The 17,362-nt window shown below is 43.5% G+C and overlaps 1 protein-coding gene across 3 annotated transcripts; it reads left to right on the forward strand.

Annotated features, from left to right (window-relative positions):
- The first annotated feature begins 6,357 nt into the window (after nt 1–6,357).
- Nucleotides 6,358–16,947, forward strand: SDR42E1 (short chain dehydrogenase/reductase family 42E, member 1). Of its 3 annotated transcripts, none has more exons than XM_087419880.1 (4): nt 6,358–6,427; nt 7,879–7,991; nt 13,295–13,387; nt 13,996–16,947. In XM_087419880.1, exons 3-4 carry the CDS (start codon nt 13,320–13,322, stop codon nt 15,107–15,109), a joined length of 1,182 nt encoding a protein of 393 aa, XP_087276006.1. In that variant the 5' UTR covers nt 6,358–6,427; nt 7,879–7,991; nt 13,295–13,319; the 3' UTR covers nt 15,110–16,947. The 3 variants fall into 3 exon arrangements, with proteins under 3 accessions (XP_087276006.1, XP_087276007.1, XP_087276005.1); XM_087419881.1 differs by lacking the exon at nt 6,358–6,427 and adding an exon at nt 6,571–6,918; XM_087419879.1 differs by lacking the exon at nt 6,358–6,427 and having other exon boundaries at nt 7,234–7,991.
- The last annotated feature ends 415 nt before the right edge of the window (nt 16,948–17,362 follow it).

Consider the following 17,362-nt stretch of genomic DNA (forward strand, 5'->3'; position numbering starts at 1 on the left):
TCACTCCCCTACTAGTATTTCCTGGAATCACTTCCCAAATAAACCACTTGCACTTGAATCCTTGCTTCAAGGTCTGCTTCTGGGGAAACTCAAACTAGGACATGGTGGTTATCTCTAACAATCCAATCACCAGAATTCCCTGCAAAGCCTACTCTGAGTTACATCACCCTTTCCTAAGAGGAGGCCCTACATACAAGAAGGAAGTATTCATGGGTTTGTTCTCCATTTCTTGAAGGGGGTTCAAAAGAAGTAGGTCTGGAGCAGATGTCTCCTTGGACGATTTAGTCATTGGGGGGATGAGTGTCTTTGTGTGTGTGTGTGTGTGTGTGTGTGTGTGTGTGTGTGAGGGAGATCAGCCCTCAGCTGACATCCTTGCTAATCCTCCTCTTTCTGCTGAGGAAGACCGGCTCTGAGCTAACATCTATTGCCAATCCTCCTCCTTTTTTTTTTTCCCCAAAGCCCCAGTAGATAGTTGTATGTCATAGTTGCACATCCTTCTAGTTGCTGTATGTGGGACGTGGCCTCAGTGTGGCCAGACAAGCTGTGCGTCAGTGCGCACCCGGGATCCGAACCCGGGCCGCCAGCAGTGGAGCGCGTGCACTTAACCGCTAAGCCACGGGGCCAGCCGTGTCTTTTATGAGTGTCTTTTATATCCGGGTTGCTGCAGAGCAATGGGGAGTAGGCAATAGAACTCCTGCTGGATGATAGACATAACCACCACAGTTGTCATTCCTAGGACTGTCTTACCTCTCACTGCATTGTCCCAAACCTGCCATGATGCTTGGTACACAGCAGGTGTCCAATACATGCTGACTACCATTTAATAAAGATATTCTTTGTAGACCAGTAAGGAGAATACATTTCAGTATCCCCTGCCTTTGAATCATTCTTTCTTGGCACATGTTGTTCTACTATCTTCTATTGGTATAATGGCTAAGCTGCTGTAAAAAAGCAAACCCTCAAAATGTAGTGGCTTGATACACAAACCTACACATGTGATAAAATTGTAAAGAACTAAGTACACACACGGCAGAGTACATACATGTAAAAGTGGGAAAATCTGAATATGATCTGTGGATTGTATCAATATCGATATTTTGATTGTGATGTTATACCATAGTTTTTCAAAATGTTGCATGTGAATCTGCAATTCTCCTCACAAAAATTTCAATTAAAATGTACAGTATCATAAATAAGTAACAGTACAGGTAATCTAGATTGGTGAGACTAGTGAGACAGCCCTACTCCACAAGGTCATTCAAGGATCCAGTTCCTTCTGTCTTGTTGCTCCAACATCCCCTAGGGTGTTGTCCTCGTCTACAGGGTTGAACCTGAGTCACTGACTGAGCTGAGCTCCAGTCCATGGGAAGGGAGAAAAGAGTGCAAGTAATTTCCTTTTAAGCGTGTGATGTGGAAATTTCACATGTCACTTCCACTCACACTGTATTGGCAAAAATTTAGCCACATGGGCACATCTACCTTCGGGGGAGGGTGGTAAATGTAGTTTTTATTCTGGATGGTCATGTGCTAATAAAACGCTATTATTGTAGAAGAAGGGAAAGATATATTTTGGATAATAACTAGCAGTCTTCCACAAAGCACACATTGGTTTTGTTGGTTGGTCTAGTATGTTCTTTGATTATGTGTCAAGAATCCCTTCTTTTTGGAAAACCACATCTGATATGTTGTATAATAATCTTCCTCTGTTCGGTGGTTGAGTGGGACTGAACCTCATCTGTGGCAAGCTGAAAAATGGCCCCCAAAGTTATCCGTGTCCTAATCTCTGGAACCTGTGAATTGTATCTTTCCTATCAAAAGGGACTTTCCAGATGTAATCACAAGGTAAGGATCTTGAAATAGGAAGATGATCCTGTATTATCTAGGTGGGCTCTAAATGTAATTACAAGTATCATTATAAGAGGGAGGCAAAGGGAGATTAAACTATAGACAAGAGAGAAGGCCATGTGACAACAATGGAAGCAAAGAGAGATTTGAAGGTGCTATGTTACTGACTTTGAAGATAGAGGAAGAGGCCATAAGGCAAGGAATGCAAAAAATATGGCTCTATCAGCTGCAACAGAGAAGCAAACAAATTCTCCTCTAGAGCCTCCAGAAGGAACCAGACTTGCCAACACTTTGAATTTAGCCCAGGGAAATTGATTTCAGATTGGTAGCCTCTAGAACTATAAGAGAATAACTGTGTATGGTTTTAAGCCACCAAGTTTGTGGTAATTTTTTACAGCAGCCATAGGAAACTAATATCTCATCTCAGGGTAGATAATAATCCCTTCTCAGTTGATCAGAATATACCATCTCCCAGCTACAGTGATTGGTTAAGAGATGATCACATGACACATGACTGCCCAATTAGCATATTCCCTGGGGCTTTTGCTGGAAGTAACAGGAAAAATAGTCTTTCCCAAGGATCCAGGATATAAGGAAGTTGTTGGCTTTGGCTGCCAATGAATTCCTTCTTATTGCCACAGGAAGAGAGCCAGCTAAACAGTAGGAAGGGGAGCTGAGAGATAGGGGGGGCAGAGCTCTGATGACGTTTGAGGCCTTGAAGCTAGATTCACCTTTTGAGCTTCCAGGTATAGGAGCCAATCATTCCTGTCTTTGATTTACCTATATTGGGATGAGGATTTCTATGATTTGCAACCCAAAGAGACCTGATTAACATAGTTGGTATTCACAATCTTCAATCTCTGAAAACAGTAAAGAACAAAAGTGGCAGAGGTAAGCTTTACTATCTCAGGGGGTGCTTTCTGTCCTAAGAAGGCTCCAAAGGCTTGAGCCCTAAACAGAGAGCCCTTGGACAAGACACTCAAAATAACATGTACTTTTAATCAGCACTATTCAAACACTTAGTATGATCAGTACTGAGAGAGGCATGGGTACTAATAATGAGATATTTCAAAGGTTTTTAAAAAGGAAAAAGAAAAACCATTGACCCAAATAGGATGCCTCATAATTCTGAATCAGGGCTATCAATGTTTATAAAAGAATATTAAGATGCTAAATTGCTGAATAAATGAAATATAAACATTCATTTTGTTACTTAAAGAGTTCTTTAATATGTAATGGGGGAAAACATTTTATTAAGTGCACTGTAAGTGACAAATGCTTGTTTCCTTTTCTAAAACAAATCAATTCTTGAAACCATTGACCACCTTTTAAATGTAACTCTATTTTTTTCTCCCTTTTAATTTTCTTTTTCATTTGTGGAAGACAATAGGTTTATCCAGGAGATGGAGCAGCAAAGTGGGAGGAGCATGGAGTGTAAAGGGAATTGGAGTCAGAAGCCGTGGCTTTTTAACCCCAACTCTGTCAATTTCATAGTTCTGTGACCTGGGGCATGTCACTTAACCTCACGTGGCTCCCAGGTGTAGCAGGGGACTACTGCAAGGAATCTCTTACCCACCTCAGAGAGTTGTAATGGTAACCACCTTTTAGGGCAGTATCTCTCAGCCTTTACTATGCCTGGGAATTCCAAATTTAGCTAAGATTTTGTAAGAGTTTTGCAGATTTTTGTTAGGTTTGGAGTGGGACTTGAGATCTGAATTTCTAATAAGCTCCCAGATGATGTTGATGTTGCCATTCCACGCTTCTGGGTAACAAGGTTTTAGGGTGCCTTCCAGGCACACAATGAATTCTCTCCTCTAGAAACTGCCCCAGTTTATAGCAGTGGGCCTTTAATAGTTGTTCCTGTACCCCCTTGCCATAGCTGACTATAGCAGAGGCGATTTCTGACCAACCTGGGCCAAAAGAAATTCTCACCTGCAAATCAGGTTCTGAACAGAGACAACCAGAGATGTGATGTTTATTTACTTGCTCATTCATTCAGCAATTCTTTATAAATTCTCTTGATGCCAGACACTAGTATAGGCAGTGGAGCTATACCAGTCAATAAAGCAGGTCTCTGCCATCATAGAGCTTTCGATGTAGTAACATACAAGGTAATTTCAGACCGGCTAAGTGCTGTGAAGGGATTGGAGAATTTCAAGGGTTGCAGGAGACCTCATTTAAATGGACGTGTTGGGGAAAGCCAAGCTCTTGCTTCCCTTTCTGTAGGAATCTTGGAGGCCACATGTTGAAGACGATGGCACAACAAATGAGAGAAGGCTGAGTCCCCGCGTGATTGCATGGAGGAGAGCCACTCTCCCTTCCCTGCAGACTGAACTGGGCTGTGATGAGAGTGAGAAATAAACTTTCATTGCACTAAACCACTGAGATTTCAGGGTTTATCTGTTATAGAAGCTAGCACTGCTTACCATAAACACATTAAAATTGTTCAATTCCTCCAGAGATTCTACAAATTGTCCTTTTTTCACTTAAATTAGCTAGAGCTACTCTCTACTACTTGAAACCCAAAGAACCTTAATGGATAAAATTTCTGTGAGAATCCGATGAGCTAAGAGGTGTGAAAGTGCTTTGTAAAGTATAAAGTGTTGTACACCTGTGAGGAATTATGACTGTAAATTGATTTTTCTGAAATGTACCCACTGTCTGGATATATTGGGGGATGGTGGGGACTAAACAAGCATTGACATATAAACTCACACTGAGGTCAGTTTCTTTCTTGGGTCATTTCTATCTTAGATTTCTTGTTCAGACCTTTACAAACTCCACTCACTCAATTGCAGTGAAAACTAAGGGAGTAATTACAAAGTTCATAATTTTCCTTTAAAACATATGTGCGGGCCGGCTCCGTGGCTTGGCGGTTGAGTGCGCGCGCTCTGATGCTGGCGGCCCGGGTTCGGATCCCGGGCGCGCCCCGAGGCACCACATCTCCGTCCAACCCGAGGCCGAGTCCCGCGTACAGCAACTAGAAGGATGTGAACCTACGACATGCAACTGTCTACTGGGGCTTTGGGGGGAAAAAATGAATTTAAAAAAAAAAAAAAAACTATAAAAAAAAAAAAATAAAATAAATAAATAAATAAAACATATGTGCTTAGATTTTAAAAGAGTCCTTGGTGGCACAAGAATATTAACATTTAAATTTGCCACACTTCAGAAGATGTGGCATATGTGCTATCAAGATGCAGTAATCTGGCATCCCTCAGAAGATCCTGAAATCCCCCAAAGGAAATCTGTCTTCTGTACTGCATCTTCAGAGGAGTCTTTTCTTCCTTGCCTACTGGTCCCAAGAGCACGAAGCTGGTCTCCCAGGCCCCTCACTGTCCTTCCTCTTCCTCTCTTCTAATCTTTGTGCATCCTGGGCAGCTAAAGCAAAGCTCTTCCTTAAGACTACTTGGTAAAACCATATCTCAGTTTCTGAAGACTTATGGCTGGGTCACAGCAGAAGACAAGACAGATGGACAAGTCCAGAGAGGCCAATGCTGGGGACTTAGCTTTCTTCACCTGGCCTTCATTCATTTTTGTATCTCAGGGCTTGAGGCTGTCCCTGTGACTTTATGTTCTTAGCGAAAACTTAGCAGTAAATGACATACTTCATATGAAACTCTTTGAGTCTGAATGCAGCAAGAGCAGCATGTGAAGTCAAAATCTCCATCCTCGAGCCAACAAAATGAAATTTTCCTCAGCCAGGGGTCAATTCGTGTGTGCGTCTACACAGAGCCTGCAACTTTCCACAGAACTAGACTCCGGATGCGGAGACAAAAGATGGGCTTCTCAGGGAGACCTTTGAATGAGGATGTCAACCTTCTTTTCTACATGGCTTTTAAGCCTTTGGTTTCTTCAGCAACAAAGGTTAGTCTTGCCATCCTTGCCTGCTCAGTGACCAGAAATGGAACTGGAAAAAATAGGGAAAATCAGGGACACAGGAAGACATATGGACACACATAAATGTGGAAACACAGAGATAAATAGAGGCTTAAGAAAATACATGGAGAGTGAATATTCAGGAGTCTCATGGAGCCTCATCCATTATCCACCCGTCCATTATCCATCCATCCTCCATCTGTCCATCCACTCACCCATGTATCCATCATCCATCCATCCATCCACCCACCCATCCATCCAACCACTCACCCATCCATCCATCATCCATCCATTCAGGCAATACTGATTGAGCTGAGTCCCTCTTGTTTATCAGGCGCTGTTTGTGTTCAGCGTTGGGAGTACACAAAGACAGAGGTGGAAGTCTAATGGCAGATATTTGAGGTGGGAATAGCAGTAGACGTGACCTCAAAAGATCTCTCGCGAAGGTGGAACACATGGGTCGAGCACGTGAGTGTGAGTCATGGAGTGAACCTGCTGCCTCAGCATAGGTGACGGTGGACGGGAAACCTGCACATCATAGAGATGCCGAGGCCTCCGGGCTTCCTAGAGAGGCCCAGAGGTAGCTCCAGGAGGCCGGTCCGACGGCTCGGGCGCGGAGCCGGGGCGCCGAGCGGGGGCGGCGGCAGGCACATAAGGTCTGGGTTCCCCGGCCTGGCGCCGTCCGCCGTCGTCTGCCGCCACCGTGAGTGGGGTGGGGTCGGGAGGGTGGCGCCCGGGGGGACCGGGGCCGGGCTGGCGGCCTCGACCGCGCGTCGGGGCCGCTGAGAGCGAGCCCGCCTGTCGCCGCGGGGTGGCCGCGCGGGCGGGACGAGCCCGGCGGCAGGTGGTACCCGGCGCGGTTGGGCGCATCGCCGGCTCTGGTGGCGGGAACATCCTCCCCTCTTCAGTTCTTGCACATCCCTGGGAGCCGGGGCGCAGCGTGGCTTTCCAGAACGTCGCGAAGGCCTCAAACGCTGGCTGGCCTCGGTTTCTCTTTTTCTTTTTCTAAAAGACAGCAGGCGCCAAGCTCAAAGCTTTCAACAGGCATCTGTAACTAGTTAGACTGATTCATATCTTCTGTTTGCGTCTCCGATTTCGGCAAGATTACCTTGTCTGTGACAGATGATTCTGGTTTCCTATTTAAGGTGGCTATGTAAGGTTCGCATTTAAAATGAATGTATTTCTTGTAAAATGGTAAGTAGATTTAAATAAAACGTAATAGTACTAGAAGTTCCAGGTGTGACAGAAATTGTGAAAATGTTAAGTAAGCAACACTGCATTGTCCCAACCCATCTGGGGAGTCCTGCAGACCTGGTTTCAAGCTTTGGGTCCTGATCAGCCATTCATGACCTGCATAAATTGTGGGCCGGTGTGTGTGTGTGTGTGTGTGTGTGTGTGAGAGAGAGAGAGAGAGAGAAAGAGAGAGGAAGATCAGCCCTGAGCTAACATGTGTCGCCAATCCTCCTCTTTTTGCTGAGGAAGATTGGCCCTGGGCTAACATCCGTGCCCATCCTCCTGTACTTTATATGGGACATCGCCACAGCATGGCTTGAGAAGCTGTGGGTGGGTGTGCACCCAGGATCCGAACCCTGGGCGGCTGCAGCAGAGTGCGCCCACTTAACAGGTATGCCACTGGGCTGCCCTGGTTTTGTTTTAGTTTTTTTTCTTGCAGCTTCATTGAGATATGATTGGCATTATAACATTGTGTAATTTTAAGGTGTACGATGATTTGATATACATATATATTGTGAAACAACCACCACAATAAGGTTAGTTAACATTTCTGTCACTTCAGATAATTAGAATTTTTGTGTGTGTGATGAGAATTTTAAAGGTGTGCTCTTTTGACAACTGTGAAGGACGTAATACAGTATTGTTAACTATAGTCACCATGCTGTATATTAGATTCCCAGAACTTATTCTGTCTTATAACTGGAAGTTTGTACCTTTAGACCATCTTATTTCCCCCACCCCTCAGCCGCTGGTAACCACCATTCTACTCTGTTTCTATGGGTGCAGCTTTTTTTATTTTTTGAGGAAGAGTATCCCTGAGCTAACATCCGATGCCAATCCTCCTCTTTTTGCTGAGGAAGAGTGGCCCTGGGCTAACATCTGTGCCCATCTTTCTCTACTTTATATGGGACGCCGCCACAGCATGGCTTGACAAGCAGTGCGTCACTGTGAGCCCGGGATCCGAGCCTGCGAACCCCGGGCCGCCGAATCGGAGCACGTGCACTTAACCGCTACGCCACCAGGCCAGCCCCGAGGTCAGCTTTTTAAGATTCTACATATAAGTGAGATTATACAGTATTTGTATTCCTCTGTGTGACTTATTTCAGTTAGTATAATGCCCTCAAGGTCTGTTTATGTTGTCATAAATGGCAAGATTTGCTTTTTTTTATGGCTGAATAATATTCCATTGTACATATACTCTATACCACATATTCTTTATCCATTAATCTGTTGATGAACATTTAGGTTGTTTTCATGTCTTGGCTATTGTGAATAATGCTGCAATGGATGTGGGGGTGCAGATAGAGATCTTTTTGTGATAGTGATTTCATTTAATTCGGATATATACATGGGCAAGTTTCTTAATTTATGAGCCTTTTTTCCTAGTATCTGAAAAGCTGAGGATAATAATAACTACCTCAGAAGATTGTCCTGAGGCTTCAATGGTAAACCTTTAAAGCCTTGAAAGCAGTTAGCCCATATTAAGTAATAAATGTAGCCATAGTTGTTATTTTCATGTTAGCGAGGAGGAAAGAGGATCAAAGAGGTTCAGTGACTCGCCCAGGAGGGCGCAAGAAGTTGGTGAGAGTGCCAAGTCTGGGACCCAGATTTTCTGATTTCTAATCTAGGAAGCTTAACCTTGCATCCCCACTACCCCTGCCTCATGGGAGGAGATGGGGTGCCTCCTCCCTGCCCCTCCAGCAATTGGAGGGGCCCCTACGAGGTTGCAGAATATGTTAGCTGTGAAAGCCCCCACGGGACTCAGGTCACCATAGACTCGCTGCTTCAGGTAAGGGACTCTGCACAGCCCCAGCTGCCTGTTGTGATTGAGACATAAGCTGTGGAATCTGACAGACCTGGGTTCCAGTGGGTACAGATCCCTGCTCTACCATTTATTTGCTGTACTAATAACAAATAAGTACTCATCGCAGAGGGGTGTTAGGAGCATCAGTGGAAATAATTCATGGAAAGGGTCTAGCCACAATGCCTGGCACACAGTAAGTGCTTAATAAATGGGGGCGGTTATTACTTTGCAGTGTTGAAGGGCAGACACGCTGACCTAGAGAGGAGAGGAAATACAAGTGTAGTACTCCTTGCCAATACAGCAGAAAGGGGCATTTGAAAAGGTTGCAGAGTACTCATTCCATTTGGGTTTACTGAGTCCACAATCTGCTAGATACTCCTCGTCCCTGGAGATATTCTTGGAGAAATGGGCTATGCTTGCATGGAGTTTATGTGGTAGTTTGGGAAGCAGATGGGAAATACCAATTAGAAAATTATTTAATTACTTTTGTCATAAGCATTGTGAAGAATTGCAAGGATCTTTTCTGCAACAAATGTGTGGGTAAATGGAGTGTGAGTGGCTAGCTGGACAAGAAGGTTTGATACACCTAAGGTGATGAGAATTATCTGCCCTGCCACCTTGGTTATATTTCAAACAGTGTGTGCAAATACCCCTATGTGATGAGTATGTTGAATTCCCATTTGATGCTATGCGCATAGTTAATTTTCTTCCCAAATGTGTTTGGCGTTTTTGGTTTTGTACCTCACATCCTTTTTACCTGTATCAGAGTTACTCTCCTTATCATCTCTAACCACTTCTTCATCTTTATTGCTTTGACTACTTTATGTTAAACACAAATAATTTTCAGATCTTGCGTGGAATTTGAACAGCACCATTTCTAAGCCCTCTAGCCTCAATGTATTTTCCTCATGTCAATACAGTCAGACCACAGTTACCTTTGGCTTCTAGTCAGTACTTGGGCAGGGCTTTAAAACACGCCTTCATAGGGTTAAACTACCTGGAGATATTTGTATCTTCCTTAAAGTAAATACAGTAAATTTTTATTTTTATGAAAGCAGTCTTCAATTCTCCTCTGTTCCATACTCTAGGGGTACCTAGATTCATGTATCGCATTATAAGACCAGGGAGTTAGTAGCGTCGTCATCTTGGACTCGTGGGATGAAGGAACTGTGTGCATAATCTAAGGTTCTTATAACTGACCTTTAGCATTTATTTAGGTCTTGATAAATCTAAAGTACTCCTCCTCATTTTTATGAGTTTATTCTCATAACTTCCCTGTGATAGCTCAGCTTTATTGCCCTCGCTTTATCTTAGTATTATCAAAAAGTCGGGCAGATTTTAAATTTCATTTTTTCCTGTTTGTAATTAAGATTCCTTTTTCTTGATCATGTACTCAACCTCAACCTATATCCACTAAAATGACTGCTCAGCTCAGATGTGACCCACACACACCCACCACACACACCCCCAGAGGAAAGCAATTATGGAACAAAGCCTCGTTTTGGAAGAGCCTTAAAGCAATTGCGATTGTAAACGCTGGTCTGAGTGCCCAGCCTGGGAAGGAATCAGATGGAAACTAATTAATGAAACAGAAGCCATAAAGTGTATAAAAATCAGGCAGCTGGTTGAAGAAAGACTGTGTCTATTCTTTCTCTCCCTTCTGACTTAGCATTCATGGGAGTTGCTTGTGGTTTTTTGCGAAATGTGTCTGCTCTGATTTTTTTTGTGCTTATTGATGTAGGGAGCCAGGAAGTGAGGAGGTTGTCCCTGGGTAGTACCGTTACTGGCTGGTAGTGCTATTTGTCTCACTAAATCATTAGTTTATCCTTACTCTTTGCCACCTTTCTTGTCTGACCCTCCTAATCAGGTCAGTTAAAGAAGTTTGTACCTCAGATCATTCTGGTATTAGTTGGAAGGTAATGAGGAATCGCATGAAGAGAGCTGGCAGGTACCCTGAAGCATTAATAATTTGAACTTGTACATTCCCAGCGTGATTAATGTGCACATGAGCCATGACTGTCCTGTGGTCTTATGACTGGACTGGAATGTGCAATTGTAGAAACAAAGAATATTAGAGATTAAGAAGAATTTATGTTGGAATTTCCTTAATTGGACTCTTTGAAGCCTTGTCCATTTTCTGAATCCCTTACAGTGGAATTCTTATGGAGATACTAAGAATATCTTAAATTTTGTTACATGGCATCCTATTAATCAAAATTCTACTTACCAGTTCTGAAACCTGTGTGTGCTCTTTCACTTAATGACATCACCTTCCTCAGACTTCACCTGGACGCTGCCTGCTGTCACCTCATTGAGTTACTTGCCAGCTCTCATCCTGATTTCAGCTGAGGACACTGGCACCTCGTCCTCCCCGATGGCTCAGATCCTCATCACCCCTTACCTAGACTCTTGCCTGTTTCCAGTCTGTCCCTCCTCCAGGAAAGCTTGATTTTTGACAGGGATCAAAGTAAGCATGCCCTTCTGTAAATGTACAAAGGCTTTCTCTTGTCTGCGGAATAGAATTCAAACTCCCGCAAAGTGGACTCAAAGCTGTCTCCAAGCTGACCCCAGGCTGTCTTCCCGCCCCAAATCACCAGACACTCGCTTTGGTTCAGGTTGCACACCAGCCACAGCAGACTCGCCATTTTAGTTGCTGAACACAGCCTTCTCTGAGGCTCCTCCCCTCATCTCTGATGCTCTCTCAGCCTGTGGTAAACCTCCACCTCACCTCAGCCTGCCCAAATCCTCCCATCGTCCTGTCAGCTCTAATGCACACTCCTCGGGGAAGTCTTCACTCGTCTGCCCTTCAGAATCAGTTCTCCTCACCCCTACCTCGGTGCTCCCACAGCACCTTGTTTATACCAACATCATAACAGTAATCTCGTTTTCTCCCTTTTTCCTTGTGCTTTAGATATTTGCAAAAGCCTCTCTCCTCCATTGCAAGCTCCAGAATGCAGGAACTCTGTCTCGTTGAGCTTGTGTCGTTTTCATTCCATAACCCAGAACTTTTTAGGAGATAAGTTGAATTAAAATGACAGTGTTCACTGGCATACACACCAGTGACTCTTAGACACTGCAGGGCCCTGCATGATTTGTGCCCATCATAATTTCACTATAGTGGATGTATTTCATGGTGTTCAAAATCATCCATAAATTCAGCAAATACTTGTCGAGTATCTGCCGTGTTCCAGGTGCTGGTAGGAAACTGGTGAAAAGGGCAGAAGGTCTCGGTTCTGTTCGAAGGAGATCAATAGTAAAAAAGTAGACAAATCATTTGAGAGAGTGAAATGTGCCATGAAGGTGGAGAAGACCTCACAGCAGAGTGAAGACCTGCCCCCAAGGATTCTTCCCTAGAACTCCCTTTGGCAGTGTGACCGGGGATGGAGATTCTGCCTCTTATCCATTCTCTATTTATTCCCTTGTTTTGTCTAACACTGTTTCGAAACAAAAGTGTAAAAGCAAAAAAAGAAATGCAGCATTTAAGGTAAGGGGGAGCCCTTTCAGACAGGGTGATGAGAGAAGCCTCTCTGAGGTGTGTAAGTCACGTTCGAGCAGACCTAACTATTGAGAAAGGTGCAGCCAGGCGAAGATCTGATGGAGCGATTTCCCACTGAGGCGAAACCGGAAGGGTGCTTCGGTCTCAAGGCACGAATGAGCTCAGCGTCTCTAAGGAAAGGGAAGAGCGTCCAGTAGTTGGAGGGTAGAGGACCGATGGTGGAGGAGTGTGAGGTGAAGTCAGAGGGGGAGATTGCAACCAGCTCGTGGAGGTGAAGGTCAGAAGTCTGGATTAAAATGTCAGTGGCTCACATCCACTGCGTTTGGAGACAGCATCTGTAACAAAGTCATGTGATTATGCTAAATAATAGAATTGACTACATTTGGTTTTATGACTACTCCAAATCCAAATGGGAGCATTCTGCACTCAGAAAATAATAGAATCCTAAGGTCACAGTTAGGCATATTAAAGGGATGCTGGTGCGTTCATTCTTCGTGAATTTTCTTATAAGCACAACTGTGGCAATTGCTTAGGCAAACTGTTGGAATCCATCAGCCGTCCTCCACACCATTTCGCTCAGTTTTTCCTGATACGTCTCACTTGTCTCCTCCACATACCCTCAAGCCGCTGAGACAGTCACTTGCTGAATCTTTTCTTCATCTGTCACACCAACTGATTTCTGCCTGAGTCATCTGATTAGCTTTCCTGGCGATTTGATCTACTTAGTACAGTTGTCCAGAAGAACTTGTCAGACATTTTGTGCTTTTGAGAGACCTAATCGTGGTGTGTTGGAATGTAATAGAATAATCGAATCCCCAAACTCTAGAGCTTGAAGAAAAGGAAATTGGAAAAATGACATCCATGGAGCACCCATACTATGTCAGGCATTTTGCTGGATATATGTATACACTATCTCATTTCATACATTATCCCACTCAGTCTTCATAAGCCTGTGAGCTTATTATCAGCTCCACTTCTTAGATGCAGCAGTAGGCTCAGAGGGATCCGTAACAGTGTGGCATACTTCTTTCTCGTAGGTCCAGTGATCTTTGACTGCCACATATGGACTCCCAGAAATCTCCGGAGGAAACTGTCCTCATTACGGGAGGAGGTGGCTATTTTGGTTTCCGGTCAGTGCATCTATAAAATATGCCCTGTAAAATCGGCCCATGGGATGATTTTACTGGTAGTTGCTGAAAAAAGTATAGCTTTCAACTGTGATGTTAATACAATGTTGACTTTTACTTGTTTGTATAATGTTAAACCAGAAATGAACTATGTTGCCCATTGCTCAGATATTGAAATTCAAAACGACAGATATATTACACTTTAAGAAAAATACTATATAGAGCTGTTAAATTGGGGAGGGGAGGTTATTCACGTCACCAAAAATAATTTAAAATAATAGCTATTCTTTCAGTTATGTTATCATTCATAAATATTCCAAAGAATTGGTGGTGGGTCCTAGAAGAGAGGGGAAAAAATGTAACATGTAGACACTACCATCTTTGAATATAAAGCCTCTCTCATTGTAATTTAAGCAGATGTAAAGATTCTCATTTTTGAGTATTTGCATAAGTAAGACTTGCACCAATGAATATGTAAAGTGAGGGACTCGGGATAAGCCAAGAAATGTGGGCTGAATCCAGCCCACATTGATGGGTAAATTATTTTAAGCACTTTTCCTAGGCATAGCTCACTAGTGATTTGATTTAATTTTTACTCTTTCTCATCTCAGCCTGGGCTGTGCTCTGAACCAGAAGGGGGTCCACGTGATTCTGCTTGACATCAGCAGCCCTGCTCAAACCATTCCAGAAGGAATCAAGTTTATACGTGGAGACATTCGCTACCTCTCTGACATAGAGAAAGCCTTCCAGGATGTGGATGTCACTTGTGTGTTCCACATTGCTTCTTATGGTATGTCAGGGCGGGAGCAACTGAATCGAAACCTGATTGAAGAAGTCAATGTGGGAGGCACAGACAACGTGCTCCAGGCTTGCAGGAGGAGAGGGGTGCCAAGATTAGTTTACACTAGCACTTTCAATGTCATCTTCGGAGGCCAAGTTATCAAAAACGGAGATGAATCTCTGCCTTACCTACCTCTTCACCTCTATCCTGATCATTACTCTCGGACCAAATCTATCGCAGAAAAGAAGGTGCTGGAGGCCAATGGTACAGTCCTGGAAAGAAGCAATAGTATCTTGAGAACCTGTGCTCTGAGGCCAGCTGGCATCTATGGGCCCGGAGAACAAACCTATCTTCCCAGGGTAGTGAGCTACGTTGAGAGGGGCCTGTTCAAGTTTGTGTTTGGGGATCCCAGGAGCCTGGTTGAATTTGTCCATGTGGATAACTTGGTGCAGGCTCACATTCTGGCCTCAGAGGCCCTGAAAGCTGAGAAGGGCTACATTGCCTCTGGGCAGCCCTACTTCATCTCAGATGGCAGACCCGTGAACAATTTTGAGTTCTTCCGGCCTTTGGTTGAGGGCCTGGGCTACACCTTCCCATCCATCCGCCTGCCGTTGGCCCTCATCTACTGCTTTGCTGTCCTCACGGAGATAGCCTACTTCATTTTGGGTCGACTCTACAACTTCCAGCCCTTCCTCACCTGCACTGAAGTTTACAAAACGGGCGTCACACATTATTTTAGCCTAGAGAAAGCCAGGAAGGAGCTAGGTTATGAGGCTCAGCCGTTTGACCTCCAGGAGGTGGTAGAATGGTTTAAAGCCCGCAGTCACGGCAGAAGTCCTGGAAGTCGTGACTCGGAGTGTCTGGTTTGGGATGGGCTGTTGGTCTTACTCTTGGTTATAACACTTCTCACATGGCTGTCTTCTTCTGCGATTCTGTCACTATAAAGGAGAAGCTAAAAATAAGTAGCTGATCCCATTTGCTGGGATGGTTTTCAAGAAACACGGGTTTTAAAATATAGGTAGGTAGGTAGTTTAGATAGATAGATAGACAGACAGACAGACAGCTATCTGGTGCCAAATTTTGGCTCTTCAGATTGCTGTTTAAGAATAGGTTCTTGGATTAAGTCTTCATTTCTTACCTTTTTGCACTAATCCTGATGGGAGAAAAAAGAGGCAAAGATAAGTTTGAAATTTGGTTTCTTGTGTCTTCTACTTTAGAGGGTACAGTAGAAGTCATTTTGGAGCCATAGAACTAAATTTGGATTGTAAATGTCTTACTTGAATTTCTCAGGAGCTAAAAATGTACTTATTTCCATTCCATAGACTTTGCATCTACTTAATATGGACGGAAGCGCACACTGATACGGGAATGACAAAACATTAACTGACTTGAAAATGTGTGAAAAACACCAAATTGGGCCAGATCCGTCAGACCAACCCTCTGAGGAGATGATGGCTGTTGCAGGGGAGGTGTTAGCTATTCACAGCATCAGTTTGGGGAATTCACTTTTGCCTTTTCTGATATGAGGGCATTACACCTGTGTGACCACATGATAGTGTTTGATGTTTAAACAAATAGACCTTTATCTTACCTCCTAGGATTCTTTTGAGGATTAAATTAGACAAGGCATATAAAGTACTACTGAACACACATAAGCTGTTATTTTTATTAATATTGTTAGTCTACATTCCTTATGAGGGTTTTCTTCCTTGGGGCATTCTGTTCAGAGGGTGCTGTTGCTGCTAATCTTTCTGGAATGCCTTTGTGGTATGCTCTCAGAGTCTCTAACAAGTATGTTTGAATATACTTAGTGTTTGTGAAGTTTTGGTCTCTGAGGACAGATTGAAGTTTAGGAAACAGCTAAAAAATCTGATGATTAAGGAAGATGATCAAGCTAATGATGCCATTTGTAATTAAAAAGTGAAGCCTAACTGTAAACTGATAGAGTGATTTTCTTACTGGGAAGAATTTTGGTTCTCTGAAGGCAGCTTCAAATGAAGAATGTTTTGAACAGTGGCAGCATTGTCTGGCCACCACGCGGACTGCCATGGGAGACGTTCAGATTGTACTGTTGCAGAGGAACCCAAGTGGAAAGAAGACAGAGAATCTTGACCCATTCTGTGATTCCAGCTACAGAAAGGACAGTATTAAAACCTTATGAAGAGGATCGACTGCTGTGGAAAGTTACATTGGACTTGGTCTGAGAGTATCTGTAGAAGGAGGTTGCTGGATGCATACTCTCTGGTGAATGATGCCTGGGTCTTTTTTGGAAAAAGTACCCAGTTTGATACCAGCAGATCTACAACCATGAATATTTTGTGTGGCCTTAACCAAGTAACTGAAGCCTCTTTAGACCTCAGTTTCCTCGTTTGGGAAATGGGAATGACTCTTTGCCCTTTCTGTAAACACAGCTACCCACCTCGCAGGGTGTGTTGTGAGCATAAACTAAGATGTGGTGAAAGTACTTTTAATCTATAAATCGCAACATAAAAATGAGATGGTGGTGTGTGATTATTTTTAGTAAAATATTTTTGGAGGCTTTTATATCATAAGAAGCTATTGCTTCAGTCCGGGGTTTATTTGTATGAAAAGATTGATACCCACAGTGTATCTAACACTCCAGATGCGATAGGCAGGTTTCTCTGCCCTCTACAGACTTACAGTCTAGTAATGACATGGTATGTCCATATGAGAAGGTCACCGATAGACCAGACAAGTACAGTAAAATATTTATCTATGGTCGTGGAGAGGTATCGCAGATTTTCAAAACATGTTTTTAATAAAGTCCTTCAAAAGAAAGATACTTTCAGTTTTCTTAAACCAAGTATAGTGGGGTTTTGCCTGTTTTTGGTTTCCACAGTCAAGCTGTCTGAATGCAATTCAGGATCTATATATAGGCTTTATTGTCATCCAGATATGAGACATTTGGCCATTCCACAACATTTGACACAATTGTCCCCTCTCTCCTTGAAACATGGTTCATTTACTTTTCATGAACTCACACTCTTGTGTTCTTTCTCATATTATGACTATGTAACAAACTGCCCCAAGTCATATCATCTTAAAACAACAAGTCCTACCTCCTAGTTTCTGTGGGTCAGGTATTTGGGCTTAACTGGGCAGCTCTTGCTTTGAGTCTCGTGAGGGTCATCTCATGATGTCAGCTGGCGCTACAGTCATCTGAAAACTTGAGCTGG

This window comes from Ceratotherium simum, chromosome 30, assembly GCF_057802395.1.
Source record: "Ceratotherium simum simum isolate JZ-2026a chromosome 30, ASM5780239v1, whole genome shotgun sequence".
Lineage (NCBI taxonomy): Eukaryota > Metazoa > Chordata > Mammalia > Perissodactyla > Rhinocerotidae > Ceratotherium > Ceratotherium simum.

Excerpts from the sequence above, each read along its gene's own strand:
- SDR42E1 (XM_087419880.1), top strand. The coding sequence starts at position 13,320 with ATGGACTCCCAGAAATCTCCGGAGGAAACTGTCCTCATTACGGGAGGA. Across the intron at positions 13,388-13,995 it reads GGTGGCTATTTTGGTTTCCG|CCTGGGCTGTGCTCTGAACC; the intron begins GTCAGTGCATCT and ends TTCTCATCTCAG.